This window comes from Macrobrachium rosenbergii, chromosome 18 (genome assembly GCF_040412425.1).
Source record: "Macrobrachium rosenbergii isolate ZJJX-2024 chromosome 18, ASM4041242v1, whole genome shotgun sequence".
Taxonomy (NCBI): Eukaryota; Metazoa; Arthropoda; class Malacostraca; order Decapoda; family Palaemonidae; genus Macrobrachium; species Macrobrachium rosenbergii.
In genome coordinates, this window is record NC_089758.1 from 12,502,113 (window position 1) to 12,522,848 (window position 20,736).

At 40.9% G+C, this 20,736-nt stretch overlaps 2 protein-coding genes across 10 annotated transcripts in view; one reads left to right on the forward strand and one right to left on the reverse strand.

The window, feature by feature from the left end:
- HDAC11 (Histone deacetylase 11) overlaps positions 1 to 4,623 on the reverse strand; it is a 50,876-nt gene extending 46,253 nt beyond the window's left edge. For 2 of the 6 annotated variants that reach the window (XR_010855937.1, XM_067120340.1), the window contains exon 1: positions 4,473 to 4,580. The gene's annotated coding sequence lies outside the window, so the exon portion shown is untranslated. Of the gene's footprint in view, positions 1 to 4,405 lie in introns of all 6 variants that reach the window. The other 4 variants (XR_010855936.1, XM_067120336.1, XM_067120339.1 and 1 more) reach the window with 4 other exon arrangements.
- A 4,168-nt stretch (positions 4,624 to 8,791) lies between these two features.
- l(3)07882 (Nucleolar protein 14 homolog l(3)07882) overlaps positions 8,792 to 20,736 on the forward strand; it is a 55,585-nt gene continuing 43,640 nt past the window's right edge. Inside the window, exons 1-2 of one of the 4 annotated variants that reach the window (XM_067120342.1) lie at positions 8,792 to 8,922; positions 14,535 to 14,741. In XM_067120342.1, the coding sequence (XP_066976443.1) occupies positions 14,565 to 14,741 (177 nt within the window). In that variant the 5' untranslated portion in view covers positions 8,792 to 8,922; positions 14,535 to 14,564. Of the gene's footprint in view, positions 8,923 to 9,042; positions 10,060 to 14,534; positions 14,742 to 20,736 lie in introns of those variants that run through there. The other 3 variants (XM_067120343.1, XM_067120345.1, XM_067120344.1) reach the window with 3 other exon arrangements.

Sequence of the window (20,736 nt, forward strand, 5' to 3'; positions counted from 1 at the left end):
CTAGGCCGAACATCTCAGAAATTCTTTCGTCATGTTGTCGTAATGTTTGCATCGTTTTACATTAGTCATTACATAAACTTTTATATATGAAAATGTGTGCAATTTCATGTAGAATACAACAGAAATTAGCTCATGGTTGTAGCTTTTATCAGTTTTGAAATATTTTCACATAAATCACGATAACTGCCAAAATTTCAACCTTCAGTCAACTTTAACTCGACAGAAATGGTAAAAAAATGCAATTGTAAGCTAAACTCTTACATTCTAGTAATATTCAATCGTTTACCTTCATTTTGCAATAAGTTGGAAGTCTCTAGCACAATATTTCGATTTATGGTGAATTTTTAAAAAAAACATTTTCCTTACGTCTGCGCGGTAACTCGGCCGAACATCTCAGAAATTCTTTCGTCTCGTTGTCGTAATATTTGCACCATTTTATATTAGTCGTTACATAAAGTTTTATATATGAAAATGTGCGCAATTTCATTTACAATACAACAAAAAATAACTCATGGTTGTAGCTTTTATCAGTTTTGAAATATTTTCATATAAATCACGATAAATAGAAAAAATTCGACTTTCGGTCAACTTTAACTCGATTGAAATGGTCGAAAACTGCAATTGTAAGCTAAAACACTTACAGTCTAGTAATATTCAATCAATTAGCTTCATTTTTCAACAAACGGGAAGTCTCTAGCACAATATTTCGATTTATAGTGAATTTTTGAAAAAAAAAAAAAAAAAATTTTATGTCCGCGCGTTACGAATTCATGCATCATTTTGTGATAATATTTTCTCTGTGTTGCTTTGATCGTTTTAAAATTTGTTATAGGCTATACCAAAATCATCGCAATTTAGTGTACAATACAACTAAAAAAATTAAGTCATTAGCTTTAACCGTTTTGCTTACAGCGATTTGTATACAATTATATACGAGTTTTTTTTTTTGCTGTCATATATTCCAATATTTATATATGATATTTTTTTTTATTTCTGATGGTTGCATACTAAACTTCAGGCAATGACAAAAAAATGAACCAAAAATGAACTCTTAATCTTAAAAACTAAGCGTGCTGTGATTTAAAAAAAAAAAAACTTTTTTTCCGCTTCGGCGCTAACTCACCAAACGCCGCTGGCATACGGGAGACGTTTTTGTAAATAGGGCTTCGGCGTTAAAGGGTTAACTAACGACAGGCAGGAGGAAGCCGCACTCACCTGACAGTCTGCATCCACTTTACCTTCCGGCCCAACTGACAGATTAGAGGGTCGCTGAGGTGGGCCATGTTTGTATGTTAAGAAAAATAAAAATTACAAGCAGTCCCTGGTTAACGGCGATCCAGTTTTATGGCACTTGTCTAGCAACGAAAATCGGCAATTTTTGGCGCAGAAAATTGCCGATTTCCACTTATCGGAGCCGATAATTGGGTATTGGTGCCGATAACCGAAGATCAGCAATTTTTGGGGCTTATCGGCTCCAAAAAGCACTGAAAATGCCCCGAAAATCACAGATTTTTGCTTAGCGGCAATTTTCGGTTATCATCACACCCTCAGAAACGGAAACCCGCCGATAACCGGGGACTGCCTGTACTTTTAAAATTTACTATTTGTTCGTACACAAATACAAGCCTTTGGCCTTTACATTTGGAAACTTACCCATTGGTGGGAGGAAATCTGGGTACTCTTTGAACCAACTAGTAGGTTTGCCCAACTTGGAAATGTCATCTTACTGGTCTGTTAAGGAGCAAAATAAGAATGACCTCACACCTCTAGCTTGCTGCTCATATGGGATGTTGCAGCTCCTAGACCTTTGGACCACTAAAGAATGGATTATAATGCAATTACTGTACTTACTCAGGCTGTAAGAACCTTGAAAAAATAAAAACGTCAGAGATAATATATGGCAGGCCTAAGTCGATTAGGGCCTGATATATCGTCTATCCTCCTCTCACCATTACCAAGACAGGAGCAGAACTTGTGTTCCTTTGAAACCAACGAAAAGACTGATGCTCAGTCGAATAGCTAACCTGCACTCTCGTCCATCTTGCTTATACATGGATTGGCACTCTGACTATCTAACTTACAGAAAAAGGAGAAAGGGAGAGAAAAGGAGAAACAGTCATTCTTGAACCCTTCTCTTGCCAACCAAGTACCTTAGATGAGGTGCCACCTGTCCCTAAAGGGAGTCAAGCTAGCTACCCAATCCACGAGCAACCACCACCAGTCATCCAAGGAAAGTGTGTCCAAGGCCAGCGGTTAAGGTTCCTTGCCAGGAAAGTATGTCCAAGGTTGCTCAGAAATGAAAGTGTTCCAAAACTCCTATGTAGATGGAGGGGAACCCTCTTCAATGGAGATGCTGAAGTGCCAGAATTCTCACACCTGGAGGAAATCCAACTACAAGCAGCTGAATCCAATAGTCAACCAAAAAGAAAAACTCTCGGGACCTCAGACAACAAAGCTAGCAGGTCTGGATATTACTTGGCATTGGCATACAGGAACCACTAGAATATGCCTTAGAAATGAAGAAATCCACCTAATGTTGATTACCTACTAAAAAGGTGGAATGATAAGAAAGACATAAAGTTTGAGATTGCCTCTCAAAAACGAAACCCTTCCTCCATGCTTACCACAATCCAAACAAGAAGAAATTACTTCCAGAGCCTCCTGTTGTGCTGAAAAGCAGCCAGGTGTAAGCTTGAAACCTGAAAATCTTGAACAACTTTCTTGCCATACAGGTGTCGAAAAACTAATACAGTACTTCCCTTTTACCTTTTTCCATTGGTAGGGCTAGTGTGAGAGCTCAAAGAGTATCTGGACCTTAGCTCTAAAATGAGACTCACCACTCTGAGCAATGCCCAGGTGTGTGCCCCACCCTTCAGTGATTGTGTCTGCAAAATGAAGGTATTCCTGAAGGAAAGAGCCTAGAGACTCTTCCAAATGCAGTTCTAAGGTAAAAAAATGTGAATGTGGTTTGCTGGGACCACACCCTCGCCCGTAATACTTGTAAAACTGACAGGTTCTTGTGGAATGTGAGGAATGGACTGGTGCCCCTAACCTCATGAGCTCTCACTTGGATCATACTCCCAGCTACCTCGTCAGATGAAGAGTATGCCAGCTTGATTGTCTCATGAAGCCAGAAAGAGATCATGTTATTTGATACCTCTTACTTGGTCGAGCCAGTACTAACATAGAGTCGTCGAAACTCAGCCTGAGACACTGAGTCCTATTAAGGTAGTACCGCAGCACCCTAACTGGACACAGTAGCATTTTGTCTCAATCACCACCAACAAAGTCCTCTAGGGAGGGGATAAAAAAGGACTCAAATCTGGTGTCAGGGACCAATTAATTCTGAGTCTTTGCTACAAATTCTGGGGCAAACTCGAGCATAACAGATCCCCATCCCCTCAAGTAAATAACATCGAAGGAAAGGCCATTAAGCTTGCCTACTCTCTCTGCTGATGCCAGGGCAACCAAGAAAATAGTCTTAAAGGTCAGATCCCTGTCTGACGACTCTCATAAAGGCTAGTAAGGTGCATGAGTCAGGCTCCTCAAGATGAGAGTCAAATCCCACTTAGGGGGTTTAAGTTCCCTGGATGGGCAAGACTGTTCGAAGCTTCTCAAAAGCACGATCTGCCATGAGGACGCGAGATCTAGGCTACCCTCTTCAAATAAAGGACTTGGCCAAGGGCAGTTCTATAGCCCTTTATGGCTGAAACTGAGAGAACCTTCTCTTGATGAAGAAAGATGAGAAAGTCTGCTACCTGCTGAAGAGTAGCTCTGACCAGAGAGATACCCCGTTGACGCCAACTACAGAAGATGGCTCATTTCCCCTGGTACATAGCCGCAGAGGACTTATGAAGGTGTGAAGTGCCAGCCCTTCCACTGCCTGAGTGGGGGGGGGTGTTCATGAAACTTTAAATGGTATGCTACAACTAAGTTTTAAGTAGGCCTACATAGCCTATACCCGACCTGGCCTAAATGATTATTTATTAATAATTTGGTCAGTTGAATTTCTCTGATCAGAAACACATATTTTGGTTGGAATTTGGTTAAACTATGTCTAACACCCACTAAGCAAAGCGAAGCGAAGAAATTTCTGCAAAACTTTGTAGGTTAGGCCTAGGCCCATGGTACCATTGCATAAACAAACGAGATTTCGAGCACATTTACATTACTGGGCTACAGGGCTACGCTAGGCTAAGCTATATATCGAGTAAAATCGAAACGATTATTAACCTATATAAAATACAGTCTTGCAGTCTAGCCTGGATGAATTTTACGGTAGTATACAGACAAATAGGATAGTCGGGCTACCAAAAAAACTACGCTATCCTGCATAGCCAACCTCTTAAGCTACTTAAAAATAAAATAGCGTTGCAAAATTGGTTAAAATACATAAAATACGTACTAGGTTCTTTGAAATTAGTTATTAACTCAGCACTCAGAAATTAGTTATTAACTCAGCACTCACTTACAAACGTGACAACTTCTGGCAACTAATAAAAGCGGTAGGATATTGGATAGTTAAAGCACATAAATTCGTTCGTCCTAAATTTTCCTTCACTAACGTCACTGCTATGTTGCTCAAAGAAATTTTACCTTTGTAACGGCTCCAACTTATATTTTAGAAACTTTCTTTCTAACTTCGAACAATGGCTTTTATGTCATATATTGTGTGAGTTTCTTTTATATTACAGCATTCGTGTCTTCTTCAGGTCTTTGCTGAATGCCGAGTAGTCTGTCTCTTTTTATTGTAATATGTGATAAATTAATTTTTAACAATGCTCTTTTGTTTCCTGCGATTCAAGCAGGTGGTAAGGAAAATTTAATTAAAAAAGGACGAAGAAACCTGGATGGAAATTTTTAGAAAACTATTAAAACTTAAGAAAGTAGTAATGTTAGGTAAGAAAGGAAAGAAAATATGGAACTGTTGATGAAGTCGGGCTGCCTAATTCAAGAGCATCGAAGTCAGTCCCAGAGGACACCAAAATACGGGGTATGGTGTGTCCTTTGCGATGACAAGGAAAATGGGATTTTGCTTCAATTCCTTGAGCGAGGGAAACGGTGAATACACCGCTACTTTTTATCACGCCACAAACTACGTCAAGACTTAAGTAAGGGAGGAGGCAAAAAAAATTAATGCAAGCTTCTTACAACTCTGATAACGTACTGTACGACCCCTCTCATACCTTTACTTATCGCCTGGAGAGGAAAGAAATAGGGGACGGGACGGCTTTCGACGATGAGGGGCAAAGGGACAGACGCTATCAAACCTCCGGAAGAGTTTATCCTTAGTGGTTTTACCATGCCTTATGGTCAGGTTCCAGCGTACATCTTTAAAATATATATATTCCATTCCTTACAGAAACCCATATTGACGTTCTAGAGGTTATTACATCAATATTTGAATTTTCTACGTAACAGAAGATATATAAAGGGCAAATAAACTACTTAGCGAGAGTTTCGTTCTATTATGAAATAAGTCCTTTTTGTATACATCACTTGATTTAAAATAAATAATAAACACAATTCATTAATTACCATAGAATATCTGCCATTGAAAAGTTTCCAAAGAATTTTCAACGGACACAAACTTATTCGTCTCGCTGATAATTGTGCTGCTTCTTCCAACGTATTCTTTCATTACAATGTAAGTCAGTAATCTACATATTCGCAGTTTGAAAGAATTAAGCCAATACACTTTTATTAACTGATAACTGAGCGTGGGTCTTAAAAAATATCTAAAATATTCGTGATAGCCTACATGTTTGTGGAGTTGGGACTTGTTAAACCCTGATGATTTAGGCTACTCTTCACCTTGATGCATCCCATAAACAAAGAAAAAACAAAGAAATAAACATAAATGGTGTCAAAAACACTGTTTTATTGTTATAAAAGTTCGTCTACACTACAGTAAAATGTGTCATAAACCAGTCGAAAACTTATGGCATTCATATCACAAACAGGTTAAATACAAGTCAACGATCGTAAGTGGAGAACGAATCTTTATTTGGTGAAAGCTGGATAATTTCGTAAAGTGGTGGCTCAATATATGTCGTTGACTTCGTGTGATAAGTGGCCGAAGTTTGTTTTTGGCACGTTATACTGCAATGTGAAAATGCCCTAAAATTTGATAAGCAACGATGCATTCTATACCCACCAGAGAACGTGTGTGATTATGCGTCTCAAGGTCTAGAGACCTTGATGTGTCTAGAGCTAGACTCCAGGAGATCGATTTTCCCGTTGTTGTCGTTCTACTCAGGAAGCTTTGAGATTAGAGAGTATTTGTTGTTCTTGCCATAGATATAGATATAACTATGGTTCTTGCCTCCCACTGTAGCTCTCTGGTGTGGAATTTGTGGCAACGGTCTAGGGCACTAATGCTAATATAAAACCTTTTCTTTTTTATGATTGTTTCCAGCACTTAGTAACAACTGCGGTTTTGCAGCACTGGCACCACTTAACGAACAATGAGAGTGTCCGTCTGTCTCCCAGAAGAAAACTTTTGTCTGCAACTGATTCTTTTTTCCTTAAACAATTCCGTCCTTGATTAGTCCATATTAATTTGTGCGCTTACGGTGTAACTTATATTTTCAAAACTGATCATGTATAAAGGGGAATAAATTTGCATAATTTCCATAATTTCATATTGAAATATTTCTACTGAAAATTTACTGATGATATTTTTATAGGTGCCTTTTGCAATTAAACCTCTATAAGATAACACTGATGTATACTAAAATTATGATATACATAGGAATGTATAGAATCGGTAGCACTAGCGGATCCAGGGGGCGGGCACCCGCGCCAGCTGCCACCCCCCCCCCGCCCCATAAAAAGTAATGACAAAATAATAATATTGAAGAGTTAGATAATAATAACATAAATAAGAAATATAAAAATGGGGAAAAATCTATTATATATATACATACACATACATACATATATATATATATATATATATATATATATATATATATATATATATATATATATATATATATATATATATATATATATATATATATATATATATATATATATATATATATATATATATATATACATAATATGAAAATTAGTGCACCCCATGAAATTTTTCTGGCTCCTCTAGTGATCGGTAGCAACTGTAACCTATATCCATAAAAAATTTTCCAATATGCACAAGAAACTCTTTAAATCGTGAAACATCTTCTGATGACAAGAAAGACAAAAGTAGTGTATTTAGTCGGTTTGTCTGCTTAAAATAACAAATGTTTATGGCCAACACATGAAAGTCTGAGAATTTATCAGTGATATTACGTCAGTTGCCTTCATCGCTCTCTCGCGCAAATGCGTGATGGTATCTTTCACTTAGACTGCGTAAGAAACATTATTAGTGGACAAATACAAAGGTAGCAGACTACAGTAGATACAGACAACAGGAAAAGATTATCTATTACAGGCACTATAAGTAGAATACTTGGAAAGGCTGCATTTATGAGAATAAAGGATAAGACCAGTGATGTATTAATCCCTTTCAGTATGGTGGAATAAAATGAAGGTCGAATGACAGACCATCTTATAACCTCTAAATGAAGATGTAGATTATATAAGATATTTGAGGACTTCTGCTTACATACGGTGCAACACAAGGCTGGCTGAATGTAGATAGGGCATTAGAGTGCTTTGCACCTACACTAATAACGCACCCGGCGTCCAAGTTGTGGACAGACCAACTATAGGGAACAGCAGCTGAACCTGGATACTACTGATGTTGCCGCCGAAATGAAATGAACATAACTACATCCGAAGACTCTACACCTACGACTTGCTCGTCTGGAAAATCTAGACGGTGCAAGCATGCAGTTCACGGTTTGTCTGTTTAAACTGCTGTTTAAAGGAGATGCTATAGTTTATGATGATGATGATAACAATTCTGCGCAGTTTCCTAAGAGATGAGAATAGTTAGCATCAAGTAACTTGACATGAGATATATGAAAGATAAACTGTTGTAGCCTACGCTGTGCTACCTAGTCCAGCATGTACACAATATTCTATATGAAATGTCAAAAGAACATGTTGAGAATAAGATCAACGTGGACCAGCCAAAAAAAGAATACTTAACTGAATTAAATATAAGTCTGAGTAAAATTATTAAATAAAGAAAAGATGAATAAAGAATATATGAGCCGGTTACAGTATGATGGCAAAATGTCAGTAGAATATATATATATATATATATATATATATATATATATATATATATATATATATATATATATATATATATATATATATATATATATATATATATGCAAGAAGAATACTGGTATGATAATACAAAAGGTCAACCTTAACTGTTATGGCTAGGCTAAATACTTTAGAACTTATCATTAGGAAATGATACAAGATGGACGACACAATATGTCCATTAAAGTTAAGAAAATTCTTAGAGAGTAAAAAGCTAGCTACTAGGTTAAACGAATTGTGTAGTTTAAACTTCATACGCAAGAGTAGATGTTCGATGCATTTTGTGTAACAGAGAGAAAAAAAATAGATGCTGGATATTACAGATGGAGGCATATTAGAAATTCTTTGAATTAAAGTGTATTAAAACTAAATGGTTGACTAAAGTAGGTAACGTTTTACTTTTCACTGATCTATCCAGAGAGGATATTAAGAATATGAAAGTATCTATCCAATGCACATGGTACAGTACACGTACCGTGGGGAAAATAATCTCAAACGATCAGCAACAAATTTGAACGCACGCACGCAAGGGAGAGCTGCTTTAAAGAAAGGTGAATCTAATACTACTACTACTACTTCGACCCTACACGCCATCCGAACGTGTTTTCGTACTACACCTACTGTCCTACTGCGACTGTTTTCGTGCACGATTAGTAATAAAAATTACGGAAAGAGTTTAAAATACCAAAAAAGGTTAGTTCCCCAGATATATACAAAAGTAGCAAGTTAATATTTTTAGGCTACCCTATTTGTATCTGTATTGGGTATTCAGAATGCAGACCTGCATTTCTTCCCATAGGCGAATGTTTGTTTGGAATCGCTAGGTTTTGTTTCCCCAGCTTCCTGTTTATAACAGTTATCGGGGACTTGAATGGGAGTGGGGTCATTAGGGTAGGGTAAACACATAAGTGAATTTTACCTCAGGAATGGTCGGAAATGTATAAATTACAATTTAAACAACATATGGTTTTTCCTACACTTTTAGGGGTTTTGATACTGGCGGTGCATCTGTTTGTTGTCGGCCAAGTGGAATGTCCCCTCGCCGTGTTTAGTACTGGCCCGGGGGGCATTGGGTACCCATACGTTAACAAGTTATTGCACTTGCTGGACGGGATATGAACCGTTCGAAACAGATGCACCCGTGCTCTATTTTGTGAAGATCGCGTATGGAAACCCCTTGTTGGATGGACTTCTTGGGTTAATTACAGGTTAAGTACACTCGAGCGCCAAAAATTAAAGGCAAATTCATAATTAGCAACCAAAAAACTGTAGAAAAAGTCGAGTTGTAGTACCGTCGCCACCGAGGAGCTACTATATAGTTCTACCAATGGCTGAAGTGCGGCGCTCCTCTCACCCTGTAGTTCCTAAGACTGCTGCCGTAAGTCGTCCAGACCTAATCGCGGGACATTTTATTCCATCCAATTGTATTGCAGCTGACCCAGGTCATTCCCTAGGGCCCATGGATTAAATACATTGAACCAACCTGAATTTGTCTGATCAATATGATTCATAGGCCCATGCCCTGACCACAGTCACCCTTTCTTTCCTTCTGTAACTGCCGAGATGGAGAGTCCAGAAGCGATATCTAGAAGGTCTTCTGTGTCCATTTTGGGCGTTTCTTGATTTAATTAGGCGCGTCTATCCACTCGAGCCACCCAACATCCCCCGTCTCTGATTTACTTTTCCGGCCGAATACATTAAGACCCTGACCGAGTACTTCGGATTCACCTAATTGGCAGCCAGCAGCTGTAAAGAAGCCGAGGCTTGTAGCACCTGCAAAGAAGCTGATACTGTTACCTTCATGGTCGGACAGCATCGATTTTGAATAAGGTAAGTAGTGCATTTACGTTTCTTTTTACATTTTCTGTAACCCCTGTGGTTAGCGCATGCAGCGCAACATTACCGCCTGCCAGAACATACGAGCTCGCCAAGAATCTTTCAAAATGCGGACAAGGCGTGAAGCTCCGTTCTGCCACCCTCAGACTGAAAGCAGAAATGTTAAAAAATGAGTGCTAAAAAAATAGCGTCCATTCTAATGTAGGTAGGAGTAGCCCAGCCGATGTTTCTTATGTAGGCTACAAGTTTTCTGCAACCCTGTGGTTAGCGCGTGAGTGCAACATTACTGCCTGCCAGAACATAAGAGCTTGCCAAGAATCTTTCAAAATGCGGATAAGGCGTGAAGCTCTTCTGCCACCCTCAGACTGAAAGCAGAAATGTTAAAAAAATGAGTGCTAAAAAAATAGCGTCCATTCTAATGTAGGTAGGGAGTAGCCCAGCCGATGTTTCTTATGTAGGCTACAAGTTTTCTGCAACCCCTGTGGTTAGCGCGTAGTGCAACATTACTGCCTGCCAGAACATAAGAGCTTGCCAAGAATCTTTCAAAATGCGGACAAGGCGTGAAGCTCCGTTCTGCCACCCTCAGACTGAAAGCAGAAATGTTAAAAAAATGAGTGCTAAAAAAATAGCGTCCATTCTAATGTAGGTAGGGAGTAGCCCAGCCGATGTTTCTTATGTAGGCTACAAGTTTTCTGCAACCCCTGTGGTTAGCGCGTAGTGCAACATTACTGCCTGCCAGAACATAAGAGCTTGCCAAGAATCTTTCAAAATGCGGACAAGGCGTGAAGCTCCGTTCTGCCACCCTCAGACTGAAAGCAGAAATGTTAAAAAAATGAGTGCTAAAAAAATAGCGTCCATTCTAATGTAGGTAGGGAGTCAGCCCAGCCGATGTTTCTTATGTAGGCTACAAGTTTTCTGCAACCCCCTGTGGTTAGCGCGTGAGTGCAACATTACTGCCTGCCAGAACATAAGAGCTTGCCAAGAATCTTTCAAAATGCGGATAAGGCGTGAAGCGCCGTTCTACCACCCTAAACTGAAAACAGAAATGTAGCGGGTCAGCCTTGTGTATGTAGTGTAGCGGGTCAGCCTTGTGTATGTAGAGTAGCGGGTCAAGCTCTTATATGCAGACTAGCGGGTCAGAAAATTATGAATTCCGTACGTTACGGGCCGCTGCGTAGAACCCGTCTGTTGCTTCCCCCACCCAAAACCCTTATTCCCAACAAGGTCCCCCTTACCGTTAGTAGTTTTCCTGGTGCTTTTTTTTTTTTGCGCCATCGAATGCAGTAGTGATTTTTTACAACTATCAAGCAAAGAGGGAGCTGTTTTCGTTGCATTTTCTATAACATCTTTTTGGTGGCAAATTGGGGGTACCACGGACATTCACATGCTCCGGCTGGTACTAAACACGGTGCCCATTTTGCATGTAAACGTACTTACATCCTGAGGTTTGGAAACTTTACAGTGAATTATTTCTGGATGAAATCTGGAATGGGACAGTTGAAAACAGTAAGAAAACTGTCAGAAAAATATTTGTCATGTGGAATTGTAGTTTGGACCGGAAATGAACATTTACTGGCAATAGGTTAGCGAGTATCAATCACAAAGCAGTAAAGTTTTACTTTAAATGTTTATCACAGGTTTTCCTGTGTGCTTTGAACGGTTTTGATATTTGTTTAGTTAACCATGACCCAATCAACCACACCTAGCCCAACTTAACGTGACTTACAATACAGCTATGCTCAAATCTGACGCGACATGATTGTTTTTTGTATCGTCTAGAATCTCATACTCAACGTAACGTTGCCAAGTAGTGTTAAACTTTATTTCTATTTCTAATGCCATACATGTCGACAAGTTTGCGAATTCACAGCTAGCACTATTTTCCTTATGGTCATATATATATGATCCCTTTTATGCATTAGTATAATTTGTAACCTGTGTGATTTGAACTGATTTTTTTTTTTACATTGCTTAGCTCAAAGCACGGTGTGATAATGTTAGCGGTGCCGTCAGTGACAGCATGCTTAACATTCTCCTCGTGCTGGTCAATGTAACTACCCATGCAGCATCATAACAGTAGACCTAATAAGCTCAACAATCATAACAACATTTTCAAAATAGGAATATGAATTACTGCAAGTTTTCTTTGAATTTTGAAGTTTTAGGGTGTGTTCAAGCTGCCTGTGTTGCAAAATGATTTATAGGCCCCAAAAAATAATCTAAGCCTTCTGAGATGCAACATCTGCTACTAAAGAATTTATCTGTAGAGATTACCTGTTCTTTAAAGAATGAAAGACGATGATGATTTGTTGCGACACGATATACAAACCGTCAGTCCTTTACATTAGGAATTACTTACTATGAAGCTGGGCACGCCCGTTAAACTCTTGGACAAGGTGGTTAGGCAGTAACTACCACTAGGTAGGCAGGAATACCTGCCTGCCTGGATGTAAACATTCCAGTTTGCTTTCGGCCGCCTCTCTAGCGGTTGCATCACACACGCTCCGGCCACCTGTTGAAATCAGTGGATGCATTCTACTTTTGTATTTACCGGTACTTATTTACATTTTTTCAGTGTTGAGGCGTAAAAACAATCAAATAGGACTACAGTATTTCAAATTTTATGGTTGCATTGGACAAAATATTGATGTTACGACAAATTTTTTTTTCATTTAACATTTGAACTGAGGTTTGATGATGACTTTTTTTTTGTCAAATGCGTCGGCGATGGGAACGAAAGTTTTGAAAATGTTTCATAACTGTTTTTCCAAAATTTGGCTACATGTGAAATTTTCCTACAGTTTTGAAATATATGACAGATTTCACACTTATGAAACATATTATGGCCTTATTGTATGCAATAACTGTGTTTTTGCATTGAAATAATAGATAAATATGGAGGATGTTAGGTTGCCAGTTTGTGAATTTTGAATGAAATCCTATGCAGTCATGTAGCATCAGTTCTAAGCATAGCTGTACCAGGTTCTTACCTTACTGCATGGTGTTAGTTTGAACATTCCATGAACTAATCTTAATGTGGATAATAATTATCAGTGGGATTAAGGTGCTTGTATTTAATTTATTTGTATTTTCCACCACCCAAAAATTATGCTTTTCCACTGTGATCCCTTGAATTGTAGGATATAGGCTAAAGGTGGAGTCCACTATCTGTAAAAGTATTCATTTGCCAAAGAAATGAATACCAGAATCGTTCAAAGCGCACATTAAAATATATGAAAATGATGTTTTTAAGTCCTAAATGTTTATTCTAACAACACTGGGGCCTATCTTCCTTGGTAAGGGTAGGGAACCTTCCCCTCCTTGACTTCCATCCTAGTTTTACATAGAGCCCCAAATCATAAAAGTGAAATGTTGAAATTCATCCCAACCTTGCACACTTGGTCGTAAAGGGACTTCTATACCCGTTTTACCATTGCGTATAGCATATTTCTCACCTTAAGGTTGGGAGGTGCACCCAGAAGGCACACATTTGTTCCTGCAGTCCCAATATTGGCAATTGACTCCAGCTAGCATAACAGTTGGGGTATGAGCATATGTGTAGTCACTTCATGTCCACTCTTGCAATAGACCACACTTTTTTTTGTACAACCTGTAGGGATAGGCTCTGCAGTTCTGTATTCCCATGTGAGGAGTGTGGGAAGTAAGAGATATTACCTGAACCCATCAGTTATACTGACTGGATCTTATGATCTATGTTATCCCTGTTAGGACTACACTTGGTTCTCTAAGGATTTTTCTAAATGAGTGATATCCTGGACACTTTTTACTTGGGCTTAATGCTCTATTTGATCTGGTATCCCTATGCCAGATCATATAGGAGGCTCACTATCATGAATGGGAATAAGACATTTCTGGGTGGAGATTCATCGTGCCAGTTAGTTGAGAGACTCCCTTACCACTGAAGGAGTGGGTCTCCTACATACTGAAAGGCAATGATTTTTACTTCCACAGGAACAAATCACAGACTTTTAAAGTAATTTGTATATTTCATAGGTATACAAACCAGAGCATTTTATCAAAATCCCACTTGACCCACCCTAGTTAGCCCCTGATGACAAAGAAAAGTGCTTGATGATGACAAGTCAGTTGGGGAGGGGGATTCCCCATTCACCCAGTCAACTACCTTGTTACTACCGTAACAATTTCGGCTTGTGCTGAGAAGTACTCCTACATAGAAGGTTGTGGATTGCATACCTCATACTTAAGAAAAATATAAGTTACTTTAAAAATTTGTGATGTGCATTGTAGTGGTACCTTTACTGTAATGCTCTTGTAAATAAAGTTATGTTATTGTAAAATTGATGAAACAATAATAAAAGCAATTTTGTAATAAAAATAATATAGTTATTTTTAATTGGTTGTAATAGATTTTTGCACCAAGGAAAATTTTTTTAATGATTTTTTTTTATAAAAAAGGCCACTAATACTATAATCTTAATGTTCTAAAGTTAATCAGGTTGAAGTTGTCACCTTGAGACATGGCCAAGAGGAGCAAATTCAAGCCAAAAACTGGAGGAAAGGCACATAATCGGGCAGCTGAAAAGATAAACCCATTTGAAATTCATGTTAATCGATCAAAGCATGATGTTTTGGGTAGGAAAAGGAAAGAAGACCGAGGTTTGCCCGGAATAGCAAGAGCAAAAGCTCTGAAAAAAGTAAGTACAGCTCTGTATTCTCATGTTAGGCTGCTGTCATGTTTGTGTATTTTAATTTTGTAATTTTTCATCTAATCACACACACATATATACATATATGTATAATTTTTGGAGTTCTGTAGTGTTTTTTAAGATTTTGCATTAATTCTTCCTTGGAAGAATTAATTCATATGAGAAAGCCTTATTTTCCTTAGTTTTTTATTACCTCTTGCTTTTATGTTTCTATAATTTTATACTTTAGTAATGTTTCCATATATGTTTTAATAAGCACTACACTTGAAAATTTGGTAAATCATATATGAAGTGAATATGCTTCATTATCTTGGTTTCCCTCTGTATGTCATGTTGCCAAGGTACAGTAATACTGTACCTTGAACTTGCGCTAGGTTAGGTTCCAGAACCCCTCATGTAAGGCGAAGATTCGCGCAAGTTTGGTACAGTCACTTAAAATGCTAGTACATACAGTATATGCTTATTATATGTAATTTCACTTAGAAGTTAGCTTAATGTTGTACTGTAATTCATATTTCATTACAGTACCGAGAGAGAGAGAGAGAGAGAGAGAGAGAGAGAGAGAGAGAGAGAGAGAGAGAGAGGGGTTGTCCTTATGTTAAATGTCAAGAGAGTGAAATTATTCATGAATTGTTATGGAGACAGAGAGAGAGAGAGAGAGAGAGAGAACAAAAATACAACTCATACATCAAAGAGAGAGAGAGAGAGAGAGTTTAAATCGACAGCTGTTTTGTGATTTTGATTGATTTTACTGTATTTTAACGTAAAGTATGCTAGTATCATGTGGTATTTATGTACAAAAATAAAAATAATACAGATTTCATACCAATTTATACATACAAGCATGAAAACTTATACATTACTTGAAAAATTAAACATAACCACCTCTACAGGGTTTCTCGAGGATTTTGCAAATGTCACGTGTCTGTGAAAAAATCATGAATGCCAATCAGTTAGGTTCCAATGAAAAGTTCGCGTGTCTGTGAATTTGCGTAACTCAAAGCGCATAAGATTGAGGTATTACAGTACTGTAATCTCCGTTTGTGTTGATCATTTGAATCATGTATTTGGTCTGTAAAAATGTTTTTTTTAGAATGTTAGCTTTTATTTGAATTTTGCCCTGTTGTCATCTTAATATATACATCAATCTTGCATCCAGATTTTTATATGATGTATGTGAATATTCCCCTAAAAAGGCACATAAAAAGGAAAATTTCATTTGTTCCGACATGATGTACAAACCATCGGTCCTTTACATTAGGAATTACTGTACTTACGGTGAAGCTGGACATGGCCGTTAAACTCTTGAACAAGGTGGTTAGGCATTAACTACCGTTAGGTAGGCGGGGAATACCCGCCTGCTTGGATGTAAACTTTCCAGTTTGCTTTCGGCTGTCACGCGCTGCAGACATGTTTTCAGGTCTCTTTGCCAGACAGTCACTAAGCTCTTTATTATCCCAGTGGGATCTTTCTGTATTTTTGTGTATATATTGCATGTGTTTGATATTTATCAATACAAACCCACGATTTGTGATAGACTTGCATAAGCCATCATTCCCCTGCGTCTGGTTGTTGGGTTTGATGGCTAAGAGTGTATTTAGAGGGGAGTAACCGAGTGGTAATGCTTCTCTTCCAGTAGCCCTTTATTTAGATACTGATGGTGTTCCCCAGTATGTTTGGAGGTACAGTACAGGCAGTCCCCGATTATTGGCAGTCTCGGTTACCGGTGATCCGGTTTTACAGCGCTTGTCTAGGGACGACGATAACCAGATTTTCGTTGCTGATAACCGATTATTGGCGGCGCTAACCAGGGATCAGTGCTATTATCGCCAATTTTCGGTTAGCGGCGATTTTCGGTTATTGTCACACCGTTGGAAATGGAACCCTGCCGATACCCGGGGACTACCTGTATTAGATTGGGACATAATATCTTCTCTCCCCATGTCGATTGGGACGTAAGAGTTCGCTCCCCTTCTAGGGCTTCCGCCCTCCATGACTACTTCCTTTCTACTTGTGCTGAGTGTTGTTTTCTCCGCCTGTGCTATGGAGAGTTGTGGGGGGAGGTTGCGGGCGTTGTCGGTAAGTTTCGTTTCCACGGCACCCTTGGTGGCCTCCCCTCCTTTCTTCTCTCTCCCTGTAGGTTCTTCCTTATCTCTCCTTTGGGAGAGATCTCTCTCCTTCGTCTTCTTCACTCTCTCGTCGGGTGAAGACCGCTAGGGGGTGGGCGTGGGCAGTCGAGCAACCTCTTCTAAGGGCCTCCTCTCGCTGTGTAGGGCAGTTCCCCTCGGAGCAAGAGGGGTCTCCCTCTACTAGTCGTCTTTGCTTTTTCTTTCAAGTTGACTGAGCATCACAGGCACAGCAGTAGTTGGCTGAATACCTCAGTTGGGATATCTTTGTATGAAGGAGTCCTGATGTTCATTCAATGTTTATTCAGGATTGACCACAGGACCTGGTTGGAATGGTATAGTCCCACGTTGGGATCATTCCGGTTCTGTTCCTGCCGATGTGGATTAATCGCTGTCATTGCTGGCCTTCATGTATGCTGTGGTACTGCCTCTGGCATATCCTTGTTCCATCTGCTCCTGCTGTTTCCTTTGTTATGCTCCTGTTGACTCGACGACAGTCTCTGGGCAGCTCTTCCTGGTCTCCTGCCACAGTCATCCTGATCGTTCCTGTTGCTGCTGGTGACTTTCATGTGACGTTCCTGTCCGTTGCTGTAGCTCCTGCCTGCCAAACCACTTCCATAGCTCCTGCATTGGCTGTCCTGATCGTGCCTGCAGCTTCTCTTGGTGGTCATGTCCTGGGCTGCTTCCATTGTGATCATGCTTAGCTGGCCTGGAGATTACGATGTTTTGTGTCCACCATCCTGTAGAAGATGTCCGAGTGAAGGTAAAGGAAGTCTCCCTGTGGAAGTAACCTCCATCTTCTTCAACTTATCCTCGATTTCACCTTCTGCTGCCTCTTCCCTTCCTCTCCCGAGGTTCGAGGGAGTCCCGGGAAACGGATAGACCTCTGTTGGCCGAAGGAGAGGAAGGCTACTTCTTTCCCCTTGATGCCCTTGGACATCTAGGGACTGCCTCCTTCTGAGGAGGCAGTGGGTCTCTCGTTGGCTCTTCCCAACCTTGAGGTTAGGGAACTGATTCGCATACCCCTGGGTTTTGAGTTTTGGGAGCCGCGGGCGTGCAGACCTCAGTTTGCGATCCCGTTCCCAGTCCTAGAGGTTCTGCCTCTAAGAGGGAGGCCTGCTTTGGGCGCTCGTTCGCAAGCTGCTTCGAGTGCTCGAGGTTCTGTGGAATGTCGAGTATCCTGATCTGGTCTGGAGAGTACTCTCCCGGGCCCAGTTCAGGAGCAGTGCAAGAGAAAGGGCCAAGGCACCCAGGTGTCTCAGTTCTTCCTGCCAGCGCTACAAGTGCTCCCTGAGTGCTTACCAGTGCTTGGTCGGGTCTTGTGGGACTTCTAAGGGACTGACTCTCTTCTGGGAGACAAGTTTCTCCCGTTGGCTCTTCCTGCCTTTGGGCGGGAACCAATTCGCATTCGCCTCTGGGGTCTAGCATTTCGGGGACTGGGAGAGCATGGCTTCAAGAGGCTGCTCCCTCGTTGCCAGTCTTAGAAGTCTGCGTCTAAGACTGGTTCTATGACTAGCTCTATTTGATTTCTTAGGAAACCGAAAGCAGCCGCTCCCAATTTTTGGGAGCCTTGTAGGTCACTGGAATTCTGTGAATCACAGCTGGGTTTCATCCTTGTGTCTTGAACCCTAGGGTTCGAGTATGCAGGATAGCAGAACGCAGAATTCCCCTTTAAACCTTCTTCTCGAGGGGCCTTGGCCTTGAAGGAGTTTAGAGTTCAAGAAATTAGCGCTGGTTCAAAGCAGACAAGTTGCACCCTGTCCAGTTCCGATTGTGTTTGCACGATCGGCTCACCCCTCCCAGCCCCTGGTCGCATTCAAGAGACTGGCTCGGCTTGGCTTGGCTCTCCCCACCTGCCTCCCAGTCCACTGCATACCACCCAGTCTGGATCGTGTTCACGTGATCGGCTCAGTCCGGTGCTGCTTGGCTCGGCCCCACTCGGTTTTTCTGAATAGGGTTCTCAGCTCTGTTCGAGTGAACTTTTTGCTCTTCACAGAAAAGCGCTTTGCCATGGCACAAGTGCTCTTCTTACCCCATGTGGCAATAATCTCCTTTGGTTGATTATCACTCATGGTCCACCTCTCCTGCTGGTCTTACTGGCAGGACAGGTAGGGGTACTCTTTTTCCTCACCTGTTCCCTTTTCTTCTCGGTTGTTCCGAGAGGCGCGAGATGGACAGAGAGAGCTCTGATGAATTTGTCTTCGGAGTTCAGCTGCCTGGTGTGCTTTGGGCGTCGGTTCCCTGATTGTCTCGTAGTACAACCAGGTAGCCGAGGAGGGTATCTTGGGATTTCTCAAGGTCTCCCTCCAAGGAGAGAGGTACAGGAATTTCACACTTCAGAAGCATTGAGGGTCCTCCTCTTCAAGTTGTGATCGCCCTCGTTTTTCAGAGAACTTTGCACTGATTCATCAGCGCAAGGATCCCTAGGACAGGACTGCGGCTTCCCCAATGTATAATCTTCATCACTTGCAACCCTTGCAGTTCCCGAGGGGCTGAGAGTTTCTGGCGCCGCTTGTGAGAGTGTTCTTGACCAGATGAATACTTTTCTTCGGACAAGGAGTTCACTCAGGGTGAGACACCAAGCTTCTCTCCTGCCTCGACAGAGTACGAATTCTTCTTGCCTCGGAGGGTCTTGCTGACTGCAGGTTTTTCTGACTCTGCTCCACCCGGACTGGGTTCTCTCTCTCTCTGCTTCTCCTTGCCGTGAAGAGTATTCTCTTCTGCAACGAGAGGCGGCGATCTTGGAGGACACCTGCTGTTTTCCTCCAGGCAGTCTCCTAATGGATCCACGATCCTTCACTTTAAGGCTTTCTCTCCTCGGATACGACCATTCCTGGAAAGAATCCTGCCTTCTGGAGACTGGTCCTGTCCTGGGGGCAGGTCTTCCTATACAGTACCAGATGGCAATCTGTGGGCAATTCTGGTGCTGAGAAGAAGGACTTTGTCCTAATTTGGATCTCCGGTTTTGTAAGTCCTTAGTTGGCTCGACCCTTAGGAATGAACCTTTACTTGGTTTTGACTTTCTCTTTCAGAGATTTGCCAGATACCGTGGTAATCAAGGTTCGTACCAGGGCACTGCCTTCTCCTTTGGACAATGGCCAAGACCTTTGGGTCTTAGTCATCTCAGCACGACCTTGAGTTCAAGCCAGCCCCCCCTCAACTCCTAAGAAGTCCCAGGCAGAAGATCGCAGAACAAATAGCCCTCTTCATCCCTTCTAGGAAAGTGTGCATAACTGTGTCTCTTTCCACCCCCTTTTCCACAAGGGAGGAGGGTGGAAGGGAAGAGAGAAGGAAGTATTTACCAGGTAGAAGTTCTCCTACTGCAGATGCCTGGATGAAATGATACTTATCGAGTCTGGAGCTGGCAGCAACATTGCCGAGACCTGAGAATGGATTCGTTTAGAAGTATCTATTTCCCTTAGGTCTCGGCAATTCTTTTCATCAAACTTCCATCCCGCTTCCTCTCCCATGCTCCTGATTTGGGAAATGCCAGCCCGGCTAGAGCTAATTGTCTTGGTATCCTGTCATCTTGTAGAAGCTTCCCCATGGTGGAGAATGGAGGTCTGCTTCCATTCCTCCATCCTTCTTTCCTCTTCAAAATGTGAGGAAAGAGTTTGGCTAATTCTTGATTGAAGGAACCCTCGAATATGCTTGCATATTCCCCTCACATCGTGTGTCTACTTCTGGATTCACTGATTAAGGAATAGGCTCACACTTGTAACACTTTGTCTTGAAGGTGTGTGACCAAGATGATTAGTACCTCATCAACATCCTCGGCTCAAGGCAGCCTTTTGGCCTTCCAAGAATTCAGGATGAGTTTTGCAACACTCATTGGTTTCATTGAGTAACAAAACCAC